General features: G+C 39.6%; 5 protein-coding genes across 5 annotated transcripts; 4 read left to right on the forward strand and 1 right to left on the reverse strand.

Moving 5' to 3' along the window:
- Nucleotides 1-7,345: 7,345 nt before the first annotated feature.
- Nucleotides 7,346-7,516, forward strand: BCR41DRAFT_293514 (hypothetical protein; the record flags this gene model as incomplete). Its single annotated transcript, XM_022020386.1, has 1 exon — nucleotides 7,346-7,516. A coding segment is annotated over one exon (171 nt), but the record flags the coding sequence as incomplete, so codon positions are not given.
- Nucleotides 7,517-9,077: 1,561 nt separating this feature from the next.
- On the forward strand, nucleotides 9,078-9,846 carry BCR41DRAFT_278761 (hypothetical protein; the record flags this gene model as incomplete). The annotated part of the gene is made up of 2 exons (XM_022020205.1): nucleotides 9,078-9,119; nucleotides 9,244-9,846. Coding segments are annotated over 2 exons (645 nt in total), but the record flags the coding sequence as incomplete, so codon positions are not given.
- Nucleotides 9,847-10,618: 772 nt separating this feature from the next.
- BCR41DRAFT_381026 (methylenetetrahydrofolate reductase-domain-containing protein) lies at nucleotides 10,619-13,476 on the forward strand (the record flags this gene model as incomplete). The annotated part of the gene is made up of 6 exons (XM_022027287.1): nucleotides 10,619-10,771; nucleotides 11,030-11,233; nucleotides 11,387-11,549; nucleotides 11,713-11,996; nucleotides 12,208-13,014; nucleotides 13,225-13,476. Exons 1-6 carry the CDS (start codon nucleotides 10,685-10,687, stop codon nucleotides 13,474-13,476), a joined length of 1,797 nt encoding a protein of 598 aa, XP_021881284.1. The 5' UTR covers nucleotides 10,619-10,684.
- A 1,690-nt stretch (nucleotides 13,477-15,166) lies between these two features.
- Nucleotides 15,167-16,498, forward strand: BCR41DRAFT_336776 (HIT-like domain-containing protein). The gene is made up of 6 exons (XM_022022043.1): nucleotides 15,167-15,324; nucleotides 15,543-15,547; nucleotides 15,629-15,687; nucleotides 15,822-15,908; nucleotides 16,045-16,057; nucleotides 16,199-16,498. The coding sequence occupies exons 1-6, from the start codon at nucleotides 15,221-15,223 to the stop codon at nucleotides 16,477-16,479; spliced, it is 549 nt and encodes a 182-aa protein (XP_021881285.1). The 5' UTR covers nucleotides 15,167-15,220; the 3' UTR covers nucleotides 16,480-16,498.
- Nucleotides 16,499-17,441: 943 nt separating this feature from the next.
- BCR41DRAFT_422306 (hypothetical protein) lies at nucleotides 17,442-20,622 on the reverse strand (the record flags this gene model as incomplete). Its single annotated transcript, XM_022030136.1, has 2 exons — nucleotides 17,442-20,295; nucleotides 20,423-20,622. The coding sequence occupies 2 exons, from the start codon at nucleotides 20,620-20,622 to the stop codon at nucleotides 17,472-17,474; spliced, it is 3,024 nt and encodes a 1,007-aa protein (XP_021881286.1). The 3' UTR covers nucleotides 17,442-17,471.
- Between the last annotated feature and the right edge of the window lie 2,740 nt (nucleotides 20,623-23,362).

Below are 23,362 nucleotides of genomic sequence, written 5' to 3' on the forward strand. Positions count from 1 at the left end.
CTTTTTCCTTTTTCCTTTTTCTTTTTTCCTTTTTCTTTTTCTAGTGTCCTTAAAGCTCTTTTGTTAACGTTGAGTGCTTTGATAGATGGATGCGGGATAATCGATTAATGTCAGTCTACTTTCTTTTTTAATATCAATTGCAGACGAACGACGCTTGCACAATGAGCTGAGTGAGCTTTTTTTTTTTTTTTTTTTTATTTTTTTTTTATTTGATCGTTGTTGAAAAGTAGTGGTACAATATTATACAAGGAAAAGAATACAAGTCAAGGAGGGACAAAGGGAAGATGGGGGAAGGAGTAGAAAAGAGGGCACCCCAATGGCATCTTTTTTGGGTTTGCCACACAAGCCTTTTTTTAATCATTCTGGGTTCCCGTCTCTTTGATCAAGAAACAAAGTAAAATCCAAATTGCAATTGAATTCTTGACAAAGGGACTCGCAAGGTAAGCTCAGTTAAAGTGTAAAGGGATACAGGTTATTATAGAGAATAGATGAATTCAAAGATGAATTACATAGTATATATATATATGTATGTATTGTATATATGTATATTTATATGTATTTTATATAATCTGGACACTTATAAAATATGTTTATATTTATATATATATTATATACAACATATATACTGGTATAGCTATAATGGTTATCTACAACATTTGTTCAAAAGGAATTACTTTTAATCCGCTCTGTGCCCCGTGCTCCAGGTCCACAAGGTCATGGTCAAATGTCAGTGCCCCCAAGTGTTGAAAGTGCTCAACTGTTAAAAAATTAAAAAGTTTTTTTTTTTTTTCTAGTTCCCAAGCATTTTTTGTTTCCTTCATCATATCCTAAAGTAGGTCTATTTTGATCAATCATGTCATACAAACTAGACTGGTCATTGTAAATAAATGTAATTGTGCTGTAGTTCAAGCTGTTTGTGATCGGGTCAAGTTCAAGCTGTTTGTGGTCGGGTCGTTTTTTTTTTTTTTTTTTTTTTTTTTTTTAGCCCCTACTGTAGGCGAGGATGATGGACATTGATTACGATGGTCTTGGCTTTTGTCATGTTGCTTGAATGTTTTGTTTTGAGAATGTCTCAGTTTTGTTGAGATCTGTATAATTCCTTACTTACCAGGGTGTGGTAAATAGGGAAGTTTGAGAAGAAGAAAAAAAAAAAAAAAAAAAAAAAGGGAGGCGAACTAAGAAAGCATCATGATGTCTGCAGATCAATCAAAACAAATCAAAAAGATGTTACCACTATGCATGCAAGGCACGATCTCTGTCCTTTTATTTTTTTTTTTTTTTTTTTTTCTTTTTCTTCCCTTCCTCCCCTTCCTGTGAATTCATGATAATCATCTTTTTTTTTCTTTAAAAAAAAAAGGGGGAAAAAACGAAAAAAGTGTACAAGGACCGAAGAAGGGAGGGAAAAAGGGACGGGGGGGGGGACCGAAAAGATGATCGAAAAAAAGGAATTTTCAATTGCATATTTTATTGTTCATGTCCATATCCATATCCATTTCCATATCCATGTCCATGTCCATGTCCATGTCGATGTAGGACAAAATGGATAAAAGATCAATCAAATCGTTACAGACAAAACTCTTTTTTTTTTTTTACTTTTTATTTATTTATTTTTATTTCAGATAGTTGACAGTTATTTGTGAGTTCATGAGAAAAAAAATAAAAAATAAAAAATAAGAAATAGGGCATAAAGGCTTTTTTACTTTTTGTCAATTCCCATTTTTATTGTTATCGACCCTCATGGACAAAAACAAACTGTCGCTATGGCCATAATCGCCTCTTTTCTTTTTCAATTGAATATACCTCTGTAATAAATACATGTGTTTATATATATATATATATATATATATATATATGCCATAACATTAAGGCACTTTTTTTATTTTTTGTTTTTTTTGTTTGTTTGTTTTTTTATTCCGATTGCAAAAAAATAAAAAAAAAAAAAAAAGATCATGTTTATATATTAATTATATATATATATACTTTATTTATTTTACTATATTCTATTGAATGTAACCAATTAATCCAAATGGCCCAAAATGCGGGATTCATTTGGCGTTTAGGAAAATGTAAGCCAAGTTAGGGTAAAAAAAATGCGACATGTTCAAACATTTCAATCATGTCTAGAAACAGGGCACGGATAATGGATGCAAAGTGTTTATATATTTATATATAAAGAGACCCATAGGCTAGGACAGGATGAGGATGAGGATGAAGGGGAAGGGGAAGGGGAAGGGGAAGGGGAAAGGGGGAAAGGGAAGAAAGGGAATAGAAAAGAATTGCTGGGGTTGAGTGAGTCTCAGTGATGGGTTTGTAGCCTTTTATATTACAGTTTGAATAGGCGATGAAGATCAACTTGGTTTTATATATAGTATAGATATACAGGTGTCTAAGAAGAATCGACATGATTCGGGACTAAAAAAAAAAAAACAGCTAATCAAAGTAATCACTAGAATGGCTGGATTGAATGGCGAAGACTCTAAAAAACGGTTTGAGCATATCCATCGAAAAAGCGCTTTTTTTTTTTTTTTTTTAATGGGCTTTGTTGCCATGCTCACTCTACATGCTATTGACAACTTGACAAAAAAAAAAAAAAAAAAAAAAACAGCATAGAGGACCAGCCTCTTCTTTTTTATTTAAAACATCAAGAGCAATCATGGAGAAGATCAGCATGCCTGCGCACATTCTGAAAAAAAAGGGTCATGAAGGAAAAGGAGGAGGGTGGTAAATGACTTTTAGAGATCAATCCCAAGCATTGGCGGGTAATGCATGTTCAACAGGACGCTTACAATGCTTGTGTGGTTGCCTTAGGTTGTCGATGTTGTTGTTGTATAGAGTTATGGATGTTTTGATGATGTGCGTATGAGCATGAGTTGTGGCCAAAGTACATGTGTTGTGTATGTAATAATATTTTTATCTTTTGACCCTAATGACCACCATTCTTATGGATTGAGTATGCGTATGGTAAAAAAGAGATTAAATGTTTAAGGTGCAAGAGTGTTTGCATATGCATATCGCATGTTGTGCAAAGCATTGTAGATGTATACCAATTTGAAAATCCCATCGTCTTTACATCCCTCAACACCATTGGAACCGATGCGGATGATATTATAAAACGTACGATTGTATTTAAAGTATTTTATTTTAATTCAATATCTTTTCTATTGTATCCACTGTAACCTATTGTAATCCTTTCAATAGAAAGTATACCATCAACATATGCAACCACTTCTTCATCCATTCAATCCCATCCATTGTCCTGCTCTGCCCTGCCCTGCCCTGCCCTGCCCTGTTCTGCTCCTGCTCTTTGCTCTATTCTTGACAGTAAATAAACGGACAGACAGCGGTGCTACAAAGACCGAGCCATGAACAGACCAGGGTTCGTTTGTATTTCTTATTTTATTTTATTTTCTTTATTTTATTTTTTTTATTTTAAGCCAAATGGCTCGACCTTCGCCACTTTTCTTTCTCTCCCCTTCTTTTGCAACTTTCATCACCCACTTCTCCTCCTACGCTCCTATTTCTACTCTCGTTGCTCTCTCTCTCTCTCTGTCTCTCTATTCCTTTCTACTCTTCCGCCACCCTCTCATTCTTCAAAAAAAGAATTGTATCCGCAACCATCGCCCATCCCATCTCATCCTCTTCTTCCTTTATAAAGCCTCTTGATCATCTCTACTCTTCACTTCTCTCTTCTCTTTTCTCTCTACTCCAACTTACTCTCCACAATCCGACTTGATTGTCCTTCTTGATCTTGACATCTAACAGTTTTGTTTTTTCCTTTTTCATTCATTCACTCTACGTGTCCTTCTTCTCCATATTTCCACTCTTGGCATTTTTCTTTTTTAACGTTCATTCTGTGGCGTTAATGGCCGTTGCGACACTTCATTCTTCTTTATCCAAACATCCGTCCATCAGTTACATACCTTTCTTTACAGCCGTGATATCTGTCCGGTCAGCCTATTTATCCATCCTATCATCATTTCGATCATCCTTATCAGAAAGATCTCGGCCACAGCTGGTACCGTATCATTGCTATCTCAACATCCGTTCACACCTCTTGCCTTTTAAACCTGCATTATCACAGCTGGACAGATTTTAAAATTTTTTTTTCCTCCCTTTTTGAAATAATCATTGTTCAAAGCAGCCAGCTCCTCCAACACCAACAACATATAACCTGAATATCCATAGTGTCGATAGATATCCATCTTTTGTAGAATTTTTCACGTCCTTTTAGTACAGAATCATTTTTGCTCAACCTTTTTTTTTGTTTCTTTTTTGATAGCTTTTGTAGTACCATTTTCATTTGTATAGAGTTATTTCATTTTTTTTTGTTATTTCTGTCGCTCTTTGATTTCTCTTTCCCCCCTCCCCCCCCCCCAAGCAATCCTGTATCGCTCTCTGACCTCATTTCGTTTCATATACAATAACTCAAAATCCCCAGGGCCGAGGAAAAAGCGCTTTGTTGTTGTTGCTGTTTTCTAGTCCCTATTCTGACGTTTTATCTAACGTATTTTTGTGAATATCCTTCAATCCTTTGCCCTTTGTTCATCACTATAATCCTTCATCAACATACTTCAAAGAAAGTTCTCTCAATTTGAGTTTACCTTTTTTTTTTTTTTTTTTTTTTTTTTTTGATTCTCCTTTTCTTTGTATATAGTATAAGATTGAACCTTTTTTTTTTTTTTTTTTTTTTTGAGGCATTTGCTTTGTTTTGCTTTGCTTTGCTTCCCAAGACATTGAACTCACGAGACAAGTCGCGTTATATTGTTCCTTTTGAACCCGACAGAACAACAGTAAATTTCACCTGCGGGATAAAATCAGACGAAGTCTAATCGTTTTTAAGAGTCCTCAGACAGTAAACTCTACTATTTGCAAAGGTATATAGAAAGTCAAAAAAAAAAAAAAAAAAAAAAAAAAAAAGTTTCAGCATAGAACGATATGTTTGACTTGTTAATGCTGCTTCATCCATCTAACGCATGAACTCTTTCCCTATTTTCCTCTCAGCCTTTACGCAGCTTTTTTTTTTTTAAAAAAAAAACAAAAAGGGCCCTTTTGATCATTATCCCCTTTGTTTCTCTACAGTATACCTATGGAGCCACACTCCTTCCCCATTTCATCCCCTGATCGCATGTCTCCCCTTCAAAATAATACATCCAGGTCGGGGGAAGAGAGGCTCGAAACACCAACTGTTTCCTCCCAGTCGTTCCAATCCATGGAATACCCTGTTGGGTTTCAACAACAACAACAACAACAACAACAACATCAAGGACTAAAATTCAGTCCAATGTATCCTCAACAAATACTTGCGTCGTCTAACTGTAACCCGGTTCATGGCCATCCTAATTCGGATGGGATGCAGGGAGCATGGCATCCATCACCGATCAAGACAAGAAAAGAGGGGAATCATCTATATTTCCAACCCCGGTATGGACATTTCGTGCAGTCCCAGTCCTACATACCATTCCTTCCTCTGGGTAACCAACCAACATTAGCATATCCAGCGACTACACAGTCATCGCATACTTCTCCTCCCCCCCAAGGGCAATATGATTATACTGCGGCCCTCAATGCAAGTCATCAGTTCTCGCCTTACGAGGAGCTTACGAATGTGGAGAGGCCAGACAGGACAGTGAGTGAGAGCCAAGTGGTCTTGTTGGAGATGGCCGCCAACAATTTGGCGCTTACAACTCCATCCACGTCCCCCAGCATGCGTTCTTCGTCCTTCCCGCCAGAGTCAAGTACACATCCCACGTCGGAGCTGACAAACACTTCTGCAATCAAACAGAGCGGGAGCGGTAAAGGGAGACGAAGCCCAAGTAGAAACGAGGGTGTCAAGGCTAGCTCAGAGACAGATGGAGAGTCTGAGCGGGACGACAGCAGCTTTGCGGGGAGCACGAATCTCAATAGAGGATCATACGGAAAAGCCGGTATGGCCCGTGACCAATCCGCTCCCAGAGAATCTTCCGTCATCAGCTACATAGATAGTCCGACCAGTACCGCGTCGCATTCAGTTTCGCCATCAACAACTCACTCGTTGCCTTCGACGTCACCGCTTCTTCCGCCATATTTCCACTCTGCAGTCCTGCCTTCGTCGGACACACTTCCACAGACACTTTTCTTTGGTGGCGGTGTGCGTGACTTCACTGCATCGCTTCAGCAGCGCAATCTGCCAATGACCCTACAGCAGTCTGCTCAAGGATCTATCCACTCCCAGAGTCTATGGCAGCAATCAGAATTAAGCAATCACAGCGCCCCCGCAGGCTTCACAGTCCCTGTGACCTCTACAATGGCCATTAGCTCAGCCCACTCGAGCCCGGTGAGCCAAAGTGTTGCTTCGTTTGTGAGGGAAGCGACCAATTTCTCGGGTCCAGTAGCAGTACCAGGTGAAAGCCCTGGAGCTCTTTCACCGTTCCTTGGAAGTCCACACGGGCTACAGATGAACCCTGACTACTTTGCATGCAAGCCACTGCACATGGGTGAGCAAATGCAGGTGGATCCACGCTGCTTCCCACAGGGGGAGGAACAAGCCCAGGAAAATACTTTGCGGACACAACATGTTTATCAAATGCACCCATCGCAACAGATAATCAATGGTGGCCAAATACGCCAAGCAGGACAAATGTCCGGCCAGACTCTTTCCCTCCAGAGTATACAACATCAACAGCAGCTGCATCTGGAGAGAAGGGATAATCCTGAAGGGTTCTTGGGCACGCATCAGGCATTAGTAGACCAATATGGCTTGGTAGTAAACACGAACCCAGAAATGCTAGAGACTCATAGCGATGATGAGTTTGTTCTTTATTCATCAGGAAATGAGGGGAGTTCCTACGCGACAGCAAGCACGGGCTCTATTAATCAAATGCGTCCACGATCACTGACTGCCCCAAGGAGTGAGACTCCTTTGGGTTCTATTCTATCTACAGGAGCGGATGCAATCGCTCAGGAGGATAACAATCAGATGCAGTATATACATACACAGGTTCTATTCGATCCAACAGCGTATACCCTTGCTCAAAGATTATCGAACGAGGCGAGCTTTCAACAGGAGAGGCGTCTACAGCAGCAGAGAAAGCAAGAGGCCCAAGCACTCGGGACTTCAGTATCATCGTCGTCAAAGTCAACAAAACCATTGCTCCTACCAAAGACAAAACCAAAGCAAGGCTGCTCCGCTTACCCATATCCAACGTCATCTAGTGTAGATTCAACTAGCTCTAGTACGGATGGAAGCGGGAAGGATTCAAAGGGTTCATCAAAGAGCAAGAGTAGCAGTAGTGGAGGAAGGAGAAGCAAGGCATCCACGCCCGAGTCCAAAGCAACAAGGACCCTGTTTACCTGTAATGAACCCGACTGTGGGAAAACGTTTACACGGCCGTTCAATCTCCGATCCCATTTAGATACTCATGCAGGCATAAGGCCACATCGATGTATTGATTTGGTGGGAGTCGAAAATGGAGCTTGCTCATACGATTTCACGCGACGTCACGATTTGGTGCGTCATGTGAAGGCCAAGCATCGGGATGTCTATGAGGTGCTCTTAGCAACCTCTACCAGGAAAAAGGCGGCTAAAAAGACGACAGAAGAATCCACCATGGATGTGAACAATGATGATGAGCATCAACATCATTATCTTCATCATATCGATGGTGGTAGTGATACTACGGACAGTGATGCTGAAGAAGAAGATGAAGATGATGTATGAGAAAAAAAAAAAAAAAAAAAAAAAAGCGACAGATAGCATCATCCCATTTAGCACAGCATTCACCTTTTTGTCTCTTTGTCTTTTTTGTATAATATAATTTATTTATTCTGATCTTGGACAAAGGTGCATAAAGAGAGTGTTATCATGTTATCATACTATCATGTTATCAGACAAGAAATGACACATATAAAGCTCAATCAGGTATTATACGTGCATGCATAAAATATTAATATATTTTATGAATACAAAGGGAACAAGGACGGTTCCTGTTTGTAAAAAGAATGAAAAAGATTGGTTGTTATGATGCTCCCACATTAGAATCCATCAGAACATGGAATGATGATTTTAATTCCTCCAAAATCTTTTTTAGTCTAGCTAAACATGGTAGCGTAACTTGTAAAAAGTTCATATAAACCCGATCGATTCTTAATCCCAAACGCGACCGAGAGAGAGAGAGAGAGAGAGAGAGAGAGAGCAGACATGGCATGCAAAAAGAATTATTATGTCAATCATTTATTTCTTTATTTATTATGTATTATTGATCTTATTTATTTGTTAATTATTTTGGATTGTAGGATTGTAAGGATTTGTAGGCATTTAGTTTTTTTTTTTTTAAAGAGGTTTTTGTGTAATATAAGTTTGTTGTAGAAAGTCGTTCCTTCTTCTTTTATTTGTCCCTTCTTTTCTCTTTTCTTTTTTTTTTTTTTTTTTTTTTTTTCCTCTTTACTCCTTTCTACTCCTTTAACTTTCTTTTCTCCATATTATATCCCATCTACCCATCTAACTGCGGTTGATAATTTTCACAACGTTTTCACACACACACACAGACATCTTCCCTTCACCCCCTTTGGATTATATCTGTTTGAATATACCTTCTCTTCTCCTTTTTCCTTTTCCTTTTTTTTTTTTTTTTTTTTTTTACTGCAAACAAACAAACAAAAAGTCAACATGCGTTTTACCGGTACAACCATCCTTTCAGTCCTTGGTAAGCAGGAAAATAAAAATAAAAAAAATAATAATAACGCGTTTTTGTTATTTATGCCTTTTACAATGCATGTGTCACACGACGTAATCTGCGATCTCATCTTTACCCATCTCTTGGAGATGGAGGGGGGGGGGGAGGGGACAGAAGGTCGGAAAGAGAAAAGAGAAGGAGGAAAGAGAGAGTGAGCACGGACCTTGAAGCTGGCTTGTGCGTCAATTCATTGTCACACCCCATCACATCACTAATCATTATTATTATTATTATTATTATTATTATTATTATTATTGCTTTTTTGTACTCCCTCCTATCTTCACTTTCCCACTTCTTCACTTCTTCGCTTCTGCAGCACTCCCTGCGATCGCCGTCAATGCTCAAAGCGCGACATATGCAGACTTTGTGACATCTTGTCAAACCCCCGGCCAGGTTGCTCTTACCTATGTAAGTCTAAAGAAAAGAAAAGAAAAGAAAAGAAAAGAAAGTTTAAAAGTTATAATCATGTCAATTTTCTAAAACAAAAAAAAAAAAAAAAAAAAAAAAAAAAATACATACCTCCTTTTTATAGAGCGAAGGACCTTCGGAAGCAACGATGGAGATGCTTCAGACGCTTAAAGAAGCTCAAGCAAGAGTCACGTTCTTTGCGAATGCCACATGGTTGCAATACATGCAATATGCTGGAGTGACCCGCCATGCGTATTTGGATGGTCATCTGATCGGTATGACCTACCGTCTCCCCTCCGACAGCTCCTCGACCTTGACAGATGATCAGATCAAGAACGATATCGCAAAGAACTCGCGTACGATCCAAGACCTGATTGGAGTGTACCCCAAATACATGAAGATCCACGAGTCGAACCTGAAGGATTCAAGGCTGTTGAGCCTGGTCAAGACCATGGGTTACAGTCTGGTGGGCTTCAACATGGATGAGTACGATTACAAGTACACGACACTGGAGACAGCGGGTCAGATCGCAGAGGTTTACAACTCCATGTTTTCGAAACAGATGGATGCGTACGGTCGTAAGGCCTCGTATGTGGTTGCTGGGTATGATGTGCCCTCGACAGGCGCAGCAGCGGCGTTGCCCAAGGTTGTGAATACGATCAATACACACGGGTATGATATGGTTCGTCTGGATGGATGTGTGAATGACAAGACGCCATACAAGAAGGATCCGATTACCAATGAAGGCTATATGGGGGATGAACAATCCTTTGGTGGACCAAAATACAAGCATGGACAGGTCACTGTCAAGGTCTCGAACGGTGCACCCGGTCCAAAGCCAAACAACAACAATAATAATAACGGCCACAACGGCGGCAATGCCGCTGGTGGCACTAATAATGATAACAAGGATCTGCAAGGTGGAGCTGGACCGAGCAAGAACGTGAATAACAACAGTGGACCACTCAAGCCCTCTGGTGTCTCCCGAATGACTGTCGCAGCCTCGTCCACCCTCGCTGTTGTCATCCCAGCAATGGTTTATTCTTTGTTCTTTTAAAGCTTCCCTCCCTTTTCCTTTCTTTTTTAAAGTAGATGAATCCCCTCTTTTTTTTTATTTTTTTATTTTTTTTTTCTGTCTTCAAGAAACTTTCCAATGCCTAGTAATTCTCTAATTCAGAAAAAATAAAAAAATTAAATAAAAAATGAGCCAAGCCAGATCGAGATCAATTTCTTTAATTTTGTTTTGTTTTGTTTGATAACAGATCTATTCTGCAATTTGCTATTTGCTGGGAATATGTGGGAAATAAAAATGACGGACACGGAGGATGATGACTCTTTTTAATCTCTCTCTCTCTCTCTCTCTCTCTCCATAACTTTATAACTCTAACTCCAACTTCATCAACTTCAACTCCAACTTCAACTTTCCACTCTCTTTCTCTCTCTCTCTCTCTCTCTCTCTTTTCCTCTTCCTTTTTTTTTTTTTTTTTTTTTTTTTTGAAATTCAATTCATCCATTGAATTCATTTATTCACATTCAGTTTCATTCTCATTTGGGTTGTTCATTCAATGAAGATCACTGACAAGATTGCACAGAAGCAGGCCGAGGGCAAGCCCTTCTACTCGTTCGAATACTTTCCTCCAAAAACTGCACAGGTATCAAAGAACAAACAAAAAGCCAAATATCTGTTGCCTTGTTTACCATGCTTGATGTCTTTAAACATAATATTCACTTCTGGATCTTTTTTTTTTCTTTTTTATTTCTTTCTTTGTTGTTACGTTTATCTGGATCAATTGAAATCTCTATCTATCTTCTATTCCTCCCACTATCAATGTCTTCTTCTTCTCTGGCATTGTTGTGGACTTCTTGATGGGAACATTCTCTTTATTCTCTTTCAATTATTATATTTTTAGGGTCTATCCAATTTGTATGATCGTATTGGACGCATGCAAGCATTGTCACCCATGTTTGTGACTTGCACATGGGGTGCTGGAGGCTCTACATTTGAAAAGACCACGGAGCTGACTGCGGTAGCACAGACTGTCCACGGACTTGATACATGCATGCATCTGACCTGTACCAACATGGACCGTGGCAAAGTGGACGAAGCATTGGCTGTAAGTCGAAGAAGAAGCTAAAAAGTTGAAGATTGAAGATTGAAGAGAAAGGAAAACATACATTGATATTTATATTTATATCTAGAAAAATATCTTTCGGCCGGCTCACTCATCTTGTCATTTTTAAATGTGCTTTGCCTAATTAACTATTAGGAGGCCAAGAGGAATGGGATCCAAAATATCCTGGCTCTTCGAGGCGATCCACCGCGAGGACAGGAATATTGGACACAGGTGGATGATACATTTGTACATGCCATTGACCTTGTTCGGTATATCCGGCAACAATATGGGGATTACTTTTGCATCGGAGTAGCAGGTTTGTTTCCCCACTTTGATTCGTTAGAGATGGATGGCGAATTATGAAAAAGATGGAAAGTAACAAAACCTTCTTTTCGTGACCACTAAAAAAAAAAAAAAAAAAAAAAAAATACGACATGTGGAAAATTACCTTTCCTACCCTACTTCTCTTCACGGTTCAGGTTATCCTGAGGGACACATGGATAATACAACATTTAGCAGTGAAGAGGAAATCGGATTTTTAAAACAAAAGATCGAGGCAGGAGCAGACTTTGTGTTGACACAGTTGTTCTATGATGTGGACGGGTTCTTGGCTTGGGAAAAACAGTGTCGATCTCTTGGGATCACATGTCCTATCATCCCTGGTATCATGCCCATTCAATCCTACAACGGTTTCAGAAGAATCACTAGTCTGGCAAAAGTCCGTATCCCCACCGAAGTTGCTCAGGCCTTGGATCCTATCAAGGTATGGGGCAATTGAGAAAAAAAAAAAAAAAGAAAAAGAAAAAGAAAAAGAAAAAGCGATTAAGAGTATGAAGAAAACGATATACTGCAGGTTCTAAATGATGGTTTTCTTTTCTTTTTCTTTTCTTTTTTTTTTTTTTTTTTTTTTTTTTTTAAAAAAAAAAATTATTCAATTATTCAACCATGTAATACTTATTGTTGAGAAAATCCAGAATGACGACCAAAAAGTCAAGGACTATGGCGTTGAGTTGGCAGCTTCAATTATTGAACGTTTGTTGAATGCGGGCATTTCAGGCTTTCATATTTGTACACTCAATCTGGAAAAATCTGTTCGTCTCATCCTTGAGCGTATCGGACTCGTCCCCAAAGCGTCGACATGGAAGCAACAGCAACAACATCTCACCAATGAGCCAACACATGTCAATATTAACTCCCAGGAAGGTCCTATAGTAGGCATCGACAGCACAGACGCTAATTTGAACCCAATGATCTGGACACCAACAAAGGATCTCACCGGACGCTCGGAATCGTGGGATGATTTCCCTAATGGCCGTTGGGGAGATGCTCGTTCGCCAGCTTTTGGTGATCTGGATGGATACGGCGCATCTTTGAAAGTGGAGCCACGAAAGGCACTCGAGATGTGGAAGGAACCCAAGAATACAGAGGACATCAGTCAGTTGTTTGTTCAGTTTATTCAGGGAAAAATTCCCTTGTTGCCTTGGTCGGAGGGGTCACCATTGCCAGAGACCGAGGCAATTCAATCCCGATTGGTGGCTTGTAACGAGCGCGGATTATGGACTGTCGGATCACAGCCTGCTGTCAATGGCAAACCAAGCACGGACCCTTTGTTTGGATGGGGTCCCAAGGGAGGTTATGTTTATCAAAAGGCGTTTTTGGAATTGTTTGTTGGGCCCAATGAAGTTGAGGGAATCGTCCAAAGGCTGAGGACAGTCTCACCCTGGATCACATTCTTTGCAGCCAGTCGCGATGGTGAAGTGCTGACCAACACCACAGGGGATGTTCAGGAAGAGCAGCGAAAGATTGCAGAGTTGAAGAAGGTTTGTGGAAAGAAACAAGCAAGTGAAACACTCAAGGTCCCTGGTAGCAGTAGTGCTGGTGTTAGAGGGCCCAATAGCTCTTCATCTGCAACTACTGATGGCACTGCGAGTCCAACGGAGACACCTGTTTGCGCAACACCCTTCACTAACAAGTTGGGTGAGCTGGTAGAGGATTCAAATGCAGTGACCTGGGGTGTGTTCCCAGGCAAGGAAATCATCCAACCTACAGTGATTGAGAAGGTTTCTTTCCTGGCCTGGCGCGATGAAGCATTCGAGATCTGGCGTGAGTGGGAACAACTGTACCCAAAGGGATCAGAGTCACGGAAGCTGTTACATCAGATTGGACACGATTACTGGCTCTTGAATGTGGTTCATAATGATTTCCGGGATGAGAACGGTATCTGGGATATTATCCTCTCATAAAGAAAAAAAATAAGAAAAATAAGAAAATAAGAATTTATATAAAAAATAAAAGAGTAAAGAAAAGAGTGTTATTGCCGATGTTCCAATGGACGATGTACTCAGGATGATCGTGGGGCTAACCGATTATTCGGTTAATAACCAGTCTTTACCAGTTAAAGTGGTTAATTTTTGCCATATCAGGTGCACCTAAACCGATTTTTTTTTTTTTCTTTTTTCTTTTTTCTTTTTAACCATGGTCAGAATTAGTCGGTTAAAATCGCTGCCGCCCATGTTATAGTTCCAGACAATACCCGAGGCTGGCAAGACTTCATCTGAAGCTTTGATTGAATTCAAACGTCGTTCTGCAACCAAAGTTCAAAAAATGATTCGTTAAATTGAGCAAGGATTATGGCCTTGGTGCTGGGACACTGCCTTGAAAATGATCTTTCGCAGCCTTCAACTTCATTTGGACTTGCTTTCTTTGTGGGAATTCAGTTTTTTTTTTTTTTTTTTTATTTCTTTTTTTTTTCTGGGCTTCTTCAAGAGCATCAAAAGTCGAATACAAATTACAATATGGTCAGTTTCGGGCACAAGCATATCCCGGTTGAAGCTTGAATTCGTGTTCTCATTGATCAACAGGAAAAAAGGCCCAATGGCTGATATTCCAGCTGAAGCAAAATGGCATGAGAGAGCTTGAATAAAAATTCAACTTTGGTCTCATAGACGACTCCTTTTTGTGAAGAAACTCCATCTGAGATGCCACTGTTTCCCTTTTGCTATATACAAAGCCCTTTAAATCCCCTTTTGAACTACCCGATATTTACGATATTATACGTCTCATATACTTTTCTTTCTTTGAAAGATTCAGGTTCAATATAATACTTTACTTAGAGCCAACATGATAACTTCCACTTATATTACCAATAGTAACATGGCTGAGTGCCTTCTTAACACATATCTTTTAAAGGCTAGGATTAGGTGAAGAATGATATGGATGGGAACAGCGAGTCAAAATTTATTTTTAGCAAGGGCATAAATGAAATTACTTGGGCCGTAAAACGGGCAAATTTGCCCATTTAGCATTCATTAGCCACCTATACATGGGGCAGGCCAGATCCAGTTCTCTGTGATTTTATTAACAGAAAACAACTGACCATTGGCTTCTTGTCACCCATACGAGGCCGCTGAGGGAAGCTGCTTGCATGGTCCCCGGACTTCGATACATCGGCATATGAGGATCCTTCCCTCATCCCAGAAGGGTTCAGTCAGTCCTTTCGTGATGAGTCTCACACAAGAGATATTTGAGATGGGTTGGACGCAAGAAGTAAATCACATTCCGGTGCAAGGTTCCCTGCACATGCCCAACCCCGAGCAAATCTCAAACCACGACCGATGCTATGACAGCTACAGGCAGGTAGTGAGAGCTAAAGAGAGGGGGAAAAAAAATAAAAAAAGAGAGGAAGCAACTGCAGAGTTATCTAAACAGGATAATAAAGAATTGATAGACGTGCGGGAGGGATTGGATCGTATTATGCTTGATACGAGTATTTTGCGAACTCCATCTTAAGGAAAGGCAAACAAAATCAGTCTTGAAGTGTAGTCTATAAAGCCAGCCATTGTTTTAGATGATTTAGCGATGACACAATACATTAAAAATGGTGGCACAAAAAGTTTCAATTGGTGCATCGCATTGAAATTTCTTTCCCCCTCACTCTCATTTCTCTCATTCCCATTCTCATTTCCCATTTCCATTCACACGGGTACCATGGCAAACACCTATAGGTTTGGTCCGCATATCATCCCAGCTAGCCAAATCTTCTTCAGGTCGAAGTACAGTCTAGGACTTGTCAACCTGAAGCCAATTCTTCCGTAAGAGTGATTTTTTTTTTTTTTTTTTATTTTTTTTTTATTTTTAAAAAAAGCAGGAATAAAATAAAAATTTTGTCCAAGCAATAACGCGTCAGGAAAGCACCACAGCGCCATAACAATATTGCATTGTGATTATTATATTGTATATAACAGGGTCTCATACCTTGCTAATAACTTTTTTTTTTTTTTTTTTTTCTTGTTTTGTTTTTTGATCTTAGTGGCCGTAAGTTACTCCTTTAATTATCATGTATGCTTTCAAATCAAGAAAACCAAATTACAATGCATATTTATTTCTAATTATTAGATGTTTTGGTGATCAGCCGTCGCAGTGTGCCTCGATTCTTGGATTTGAATGCTGATGAGGTTAGTCAAACAGGAGGAGGAGGAGGAAAAAGGGTATACAAGTTTAAAGAAGATAAAGGTTTTTTTTATTTATTTATTTTATTTTCTGACTTTGGATTTTTTTTTTCTTAATTCTCCCATGATGCCTAATCAAGGTTAGTGACATGTTCCAGTCTGCCCAGCGTATTGGTAAGGTCATTGAGAAGGAGTATAATAGTACCTCTTTGACGATCGCATGCCAAGTAAGTCCTTTTTCTGAAAACAATATTTAAATAGTAGTAAAAACATTAGAAGAAAAAGATGTTTCTGATTAATTAATATCAACGCACTGGTCCTTTTCATTGATATACTTGATATACTTGATATGCTATTTTGCAGGACGGGCCACATGGTAAGAACGGGAAATGCTTTCTGTAGTCTCTTAATGAGGATTTTTTCCTTTTTTTTTTTTTTCTCCTTCTTCAAAGTAATAACCCTTGACAATAATTAATCTATTGTATAACTAATATTTTTATCTTTAATTTTTTTTTAGCCGGACAATCTGTTCCTCATGTCCACGTTCATATTATCCCTCGACGGCTAGGGGATTTTGGCAATAACGATGATATATACGATGAGATTGCTCGTAATACTAAGGAGTATTTAACAAAAGACTCGGATTCAGTCGATATAGTAGGCATTGGAGCAGCATTGGCAGCACCTCCAGAGAAGAAAGGAGTGGATTTTGATGAACGGAAACCTCGATCTGAACAAGATATGGCCCAAGAAGCCACGCGATTGGCCGAATTATTGGATCAACACCAGCTGTCATAAATTATATAATAGAGTTGCTTTTTTTTTTTTTTTTTTTAGGAGTCAACTTGAGAAAAATATAAAGGCCCATTTCCTCATATTAACAATGCTGGCTATTCTATTCAATAAGGCACGACTCAATTGCCTTTTACATGGCGATGACGCTTATTCAATATAAAAACAAATGCTAATGAGGAATTGTAGAAGAACATGAGGATCCTCAACAAGGAGACAGTTTGAATTTCAAAAACTCAATAGATTTAAAGAAGCATCATGGCCCACAATTAGACTCTATCCAGCAATGGAATAGCTTTTTTTTTTTTTATATAAATATATTTTCATTTTTTAACTTTCCTCAAAAATATTAAATACGTCTTGGATCCATGGTCCATGTGCGTGGAGCCATACATGCACTTTGTTGGTTGCATATGCCCGATTATTTGATTATTAGATTATACTATCCATGGATCGATATTTATGCCATGCATGGTATTTACGATATCCATCTTATTCTCTATATCGTCCTAGTCCAAGCTGTTGGCCCAGAAGTAGAACATTTCCAATGGCCTCAATTCGCATTGCGGTAACTGATTTCAGATCGTTTTTGTCATAGTGCTGCGCCACTTACTTTATCAGAGTAGAAACACTCTTATATCCTGTTTCAGAACTTTTGCAATTTCAAATCAACATATATTTTTTAAGGAAAATAGCAACAACAGCAAAAATAACCCCCCCCCCCCTCCCCGCCACCCTCAATCGAGCCTCATCAGGCAATTGGATCCATCCATTCTTTACTTTTTTTTTTTTTTTTTTTTTTTTTTTTTTGAAGGGTTTAATGATCTAAATTGGCTTATTTTGGTGACTAAATGGAAGACACCGTAGCCTGATATTTTAATGATATTCTGATTCGATCACTGTCCACAGATTGAATGGTAGATCTAAACTCCTCTGCAGTACTTTATTTGGACTGAACTGTATTCCTTAGCTACTATAATATTATTTCCAGGATCAAATCACTCATATAAATGTGAGTACAGGTCCAAGTCAGTATCAAGGTCCAAACCGGCGTTAACCTCATTTGCCTCTATCATTGCGACGCGCCCTTCATTCTCAATTGAGTTGTATCTCAAATACAGCTTTTTTAAAGTCCTATTAATCTTGAGCGCCTCAGACAGTGCCACAGCTCCTCCATTCCCAATTGGGTTGTTATCCAGGTCCAAGGAGGTCAAAGTGCTATTAGTCTTGAGTGCCTCTGACAGTGCAAGAGCCCCCTCCTTCTCAATTGCGTTACAATACAAGTTTAAAGTCGTCAAAGTACAGTTTGTCTTGAGTGCCTCTGATAGTGCAAGAGCTCCTTCATCCCCAGCTGAGTTGTTCGTCAAATCCAATGTAGTCAAAGTCCAGTTAGTCTTGAGTGCTCTTGACAGCGCCAGGACTCCTTCCTTCTTAATTGAGTTGCTACTCAAGTTCAGGGAGGTCAAAGTCCTCCTAGCCTTGAGTGCCTCTGATAGTGCAAGAGCCCCTTCATCCCCAATGGAGTTGTATCTCAAGTCTAGAGCAGTTAAAGTGGTGTTAGCCTTGAGGGCCTCTGACAACGCCACAGCTCCTTCTTTCCTAATTGAGTTGGAACTCAAGTCCAAGGAGACCAAAGTAGAATTGGCCTTGAGTGCCTCTGACAGTGCAAGAACTCCTTCTTCCCCAATCGAGTTGCTTCCCAAGTCCAGAGTGGTCAAAGCAGTGTTAGTCTTGAGTGCCTCTGATAGCGCAAGAGCTCCTCCGTGCCCAATTGGGTTGTAATTCAAGTTCAAGGAGACCAAAGTGAGGTTAGCCTTGAGTGCCTCCGACAGTGAAAGAGCCCCTTCAGCCCCAATTGAGTTGCCTCCCAAGTTCAAATTGGTCAAAGTCCAGTTAGCCTTGAGTGCCTTCGATAGTGCAAGAGCCCCTTCCTTTCCAATTGAGGCATGATTCAAGTTCAAGGAGGTCAAAGTCGTATTGGCCTTGAGCGCCTCTGAGATTGCACATGCGCCTTCCTCCCCGATTGGTTTGGAACTAAAATTTAAAGTAGTTAAGGTTGTGTTGATCTTCGATAGCAACAAAGCTCCTTCCTTTCCAAGTGGGCCGAAGTCCAAGTCTAAATTGAGCAAAGTTCTATTAACCTTGAGCGCCTCTAATAGTGCAAGAGCTCCTTCCTTCCCGATTGAATTGCCCATCAAATCCAATGTGGTCAAAGTCTTATTAGTCTTGAGCGCCTCTGACAGTGCCAGGGCTCCCCCATTGCCAATTGAGTTATCCCTCAAGTCCAAGGAGGTCAATGCTGGGTCAGCCTTGAGTGATTTTAAAAGCACTCGAAGTTCAGTAGTAGCCATCTTTCGAGGCCTCAGCCTAACGGATAAATCCTTAAGGTATGGTGATCTTTTGGGTCGTAGATTGGAAAGTTCTATGAGATTCGGGGGTAGAACAATGTCAATTGTCCTTAAGTTGATAAGCTCCATAATGCGAACAAGTATTTCATATCGCGTGGATGTTGAAAGCAATTTCCTGGTGGTGCTTTCTTGGAATTCTCCGAATTTAAGGTGAAGGGCTGATACGCTTGATCTTTTTATCACTTCTTCGAATGCTTCAAGATCAGCTTTGGTCCAGCTCCAGCTGAAGGTGATATCCAACTCGTAAACACGTCTTGCTTTGGCTAACGCATCAAAGAATTCTCCAGCTGTAGTTCTAGACTTTAATGTAATAATCACTTTGCCGAGGTGCGAGTCATACTCGCCACCATTCCACTGCATTGTCTTTTCAAACGCCCTCTGTTCTTCTTCTCTATACGTCGAACGATAGTGATCAAGACAGACCCATTTGACATAGCCTGCTTCCGTCGTGATCCTGTACAAGTTGCCAAGTTGTTTGCCTTCGTCGGTAGTTTGAAGAAATGTATTTAGCTGTCGGAGATCAGCTCCTTCGAGTGCCTCACAGTTATCGATTGTGTTGATCTTGCTCAAGGCCGAATGCTCATCAGAGATTGCCTCCATATATTTGATTGAAGAATCAATAGCGGCACTGAAGTCCGAGGCTGGCGCGAGAGGATTAGCCAAGGGTGCCCCTATCTTGAGGCACTGTAAAAGGATGAACATGTACCTTCCATACTTGCGGAAGAACTCTGTGCTGTTTCGGATCTCATATCCTTCATGTTTGGCAATATGGATTTCGTTCCGTCTGCTTTTGCTTGCATCCACGGTGTGTTCTCCACATTCACATAGGAAATATAGGCGGACCTTGCTTCTCAGGGCATTCATTGGGTCCCACTTGGTGGTGTCGACAGGCAAGACTATAAAGAGTCGAGGGATCGGATATTCGTGTAGCTCGAAGTTCTGAATGAGGATAGCATTAGCGTGCTTTTGAAGGATGGCGAGTCTGTCTAAGGCCTGATGTTGCAGCTTAAGCATTTCATCGTCCTTCGCCTTCGCCTCCTGTTGCAGCTTAAACATTTCCATCTGCATTTTAAGCATTTCGTCGTTCTTCTTCTTGGCTTCCTGTTGCAGTCTAAGTATCTCCGATTGTAGCTTAAGCACTTCGTCACTCTTTTTATCGATCTTTTGCAGCAGCTGTATACCCTTTTCAGAGCTGATCATATCGGTTTGTCCATTATTACGAGTAGTGAGGGATGAATTGAAAGGTGGGGTTGTCGTATTTGATAATGCTAAAGGAAGGTCTTGAGAGGCCAGATTTGTCGACTTCTCCAGGGAAGGTAAATCGGTGGCGGTGCTTGAGTTGTCGAACTGCGGTACCCATGTGATGACGTCCAGGATCTTGCCAGGATAGAACGCAATGCGTGGGGGTTCGATTCTAATTGAACAAAAGAAAGAGACCATACCCAATTGAGTTTTTCACTTTTTTTTTTTTTTTTTTTTTTTTTTCTTTCAGGAAAGTTGATAAGACAGACACATTAGGCACAGTTATAAAATACTACTACCTGTTGCCATCAGAGTCTTCAAGGAATGGGATGGGATGTCCATTCAACTTGAAGCGCAATGCATCTGGAAACACGTCTTGAATGTCTCTCAACTTTACATAAGATGACGAGCTGCCATTACTTGCAGAGGTGGAGGGAGTTCTGACACAAACTTCTTCAATGATGCCAGCATTTTGAAATCTTTGATATCGTTGAGTCATCATGGAGGTAATTTGATGGATGATGATGAAAAGGATGAAAGGATGAAACAGATGAAAAGACTCCTTCCATTTTATGGGTGCATGAGATGCATTGACCCTTTTTTTTTTTTTTTTTTTTTTTTTTTTTTTTCCGCAGGATAGGTCTTTGTCTAGATGAATAGTCTCTTGTGATTAGATGGATCCTTCTGTCAGAGCTGGCCACTTTGTTGTACATACAGCTAGCAAGAAAGACAGTTTGGTTCAGAAAAACAAAGATCTGAAATGGATATGAAAAGAAGCATTCACTTCAGACCCATTTCATGCAATGCCAACCATAACCACATTGACCTCTTGAACAAAAAGTGAATACATTCATTCTTGACTGATGAAGTTTGTTGCAAGCATTGCAATAAAGCTGCTCAAGTGGCTGAAGATACTTTCCTCCGTTTAGAGTTCAATCAGACCCTGAAAACGATGGTAGGCCCTGAAATGGAATGCAAATACACCATTCCCTGTTGTAGAAATGGAAAGAAAGTCGCCTTTATCCACAAATGAAGGGACGGAGGTCTGAAAGGATAGTGTCTGAATGCAAAGGGATCCCTTTACCCTTTCTAAAAAGATGTTGCATTGACTGGCAAGTAAGAAATAAGGTATTAGCAGTATATCCATACTCAAAACCAAAATACACTGTAATGTTGATAGGATAATATCATCCTCATATATTCTTCTCTCACCAGTCGACTTTGCTGGTGCTTTTTTTTTTTTTTTTTTTTTTTAACTTCAATTTTGAGGTCAGGTACATTAGCATTTAGTACAATCATGCCTTTGAACACGCTAAACATAGGCCCATCTGTTTACAAAGCAGAAAAGCTCTTGTTTTATTGTTGCTAATGTTTTTTTTTTTTTTGTGTTGTTATTGTTGTTAAGAAAGCAGTGTTGGATTAATGAGCGTATCTGAGTATCAGAAGAGAACAAAAAAGACAAAGACAAAGGAGAGGTTGGTGGAAATATTACTGGTGTACTAGTGTAACTGGTGAACAAACGACAGTTCGAATGTCACTATAAGCGCCACCAAATAATTAGTGGCGTTTGCCTTCATGCCACTATAAATTTATCAGGGGAGGAGAGCCTTATTTATGTAATGTTACGCGTTCTTTAGGATCAAATAATCACCCGCTTGATGCTGACATAGTTTGTAGATAAGGATGTTATATGGCGACAGTAAAGGGAGTTGATATCAAGGCTGAGAACCAAAAGCTGGCATACTTTGCATTCCTCTATTGCATAAACATTAAGACTGGTTACCCGCCTGTAGAGCTCAGTGTTACAATACAATACTAATAACCTTTACGGCAACACTGGTTCAAGTTGTCCATAAAAAAAAAGAAAAGAAAATTACGAGGACAGAGATAATACGACTTTTACAGCCGTAAACATCCATGATTTGTCAGTCTGATGCATTTTTTTTTTTATTTTTTTATTTTTTTAATTTTCCTCAATAAATATCATCTTGGGCCTATGGTCCGTGCGCATTGGACTATATTTATTTGACTATACCTGCTTGATTTTTTTTTTTATTAGTCAATGTCATTCAGAAAACGATGTTTATGGATGTTTACGATGTCAATCTTATTCTGTGTACGATTGTGATGCACGTTGTTGACCTTGGAAGAAAACCCATCCAACGAGCTCAAATCCCTTTATGGTACTTTCAATATCAAGCCCCTCACAGTATTGCACCTCTTACTTTACCAAAGTAGGAGTGCTCTAGTTTTCTGTTCCAGTGCTTGTCAAGTGCTTCTGCGGCTTCATAGGTTTTTTAAGGGAACAAATACATTTAATATATTTTTTTTGAACCTCATTAGTCAATCAAATCCATTATTTACCTTTTTTTATTTTTTATTGTTCCCTTTTTTGAAGGGTGAAATGGTCCATATTGACTTATTTTGGTGTTGGGTGGTAGGAGTCGTATCCAGGTCTCCTATTGGAGCTTCGGTCCAACCGCTCTTCATAGCTTGAACAATAAGGCTAAAATCCCCTACAAAGCTTGGATCCTCTTGCATCTAAAGTCGCTTCAGCTTGTAACTCTGTAGAAGCAGATAAGACAGAGATGTCTCCTTTATGAAAAAAGTAAGAGCAGCTTTTGTTCAGACAAAAACACAAGACAGATCACTTTCTCTGCGATGATTTTTTTTTTTTTTTTTTTTTTTTGCTAATTTGTCTCTTCTCTTCTGCTCAGTCCAGCTGTATAGGAAAGAGTTCCTAGTGAAGCTAACATGGTTTATCAAAAACATTCTCAGCTAGAGAGAGAAGGAAAGAGAAAGAGAGAGGGGTATTTATAATTCATTCGGATGTACCACACTTAGAAGAGCGATTCGCGTAAATAGTTCTCCATATTTGGATCTATGCGGTCTGTGGAAGCATTTGCACGGCGCTTGGAAACGCGACAAAAAAAAAGGAAATGACTAGAAGGAAGCTATGTGGAAGAATAAAGCTGGGGACGGTTATGAAGTTTACGCTGCGCTCATCCGCACCTGCAAGTCCTCAAAAAGCGTCATTTTTATACTCTGGTTATATGAAAACCTACTGAATTTACCAATGAAAATGGTTTTTTTTTTTTTTTTTTTTTTTTTTTTTATTTCATTTTTGACTATTACAGTAAATATCTATATTTATGGGTTTTCAAGAGTACTGGAGTAAGGAAAAGCATCGGTAATGATGGGGAGAAGGAGTCATAGAGGCATGTGAAGTAAACGAGATG

The sequence above is a fragment of the Lobosporangium transversale genome, assembly GCF_002105155.1.
Source record: "Lobosporangium transversale strain NRRL 3116 chromosome Unknown BCR41scaffold_19, whole genome shotgun sequence".
In the NCBI taxonomy this organism is placed as follows: domain Eukaryota; kingdom Fungi; phylum Mortierellomycota; class Mortierellomycetes; order Mortierellales; family Mortierellaceae; genus Lobosporangium; species Lobosporangium transversale.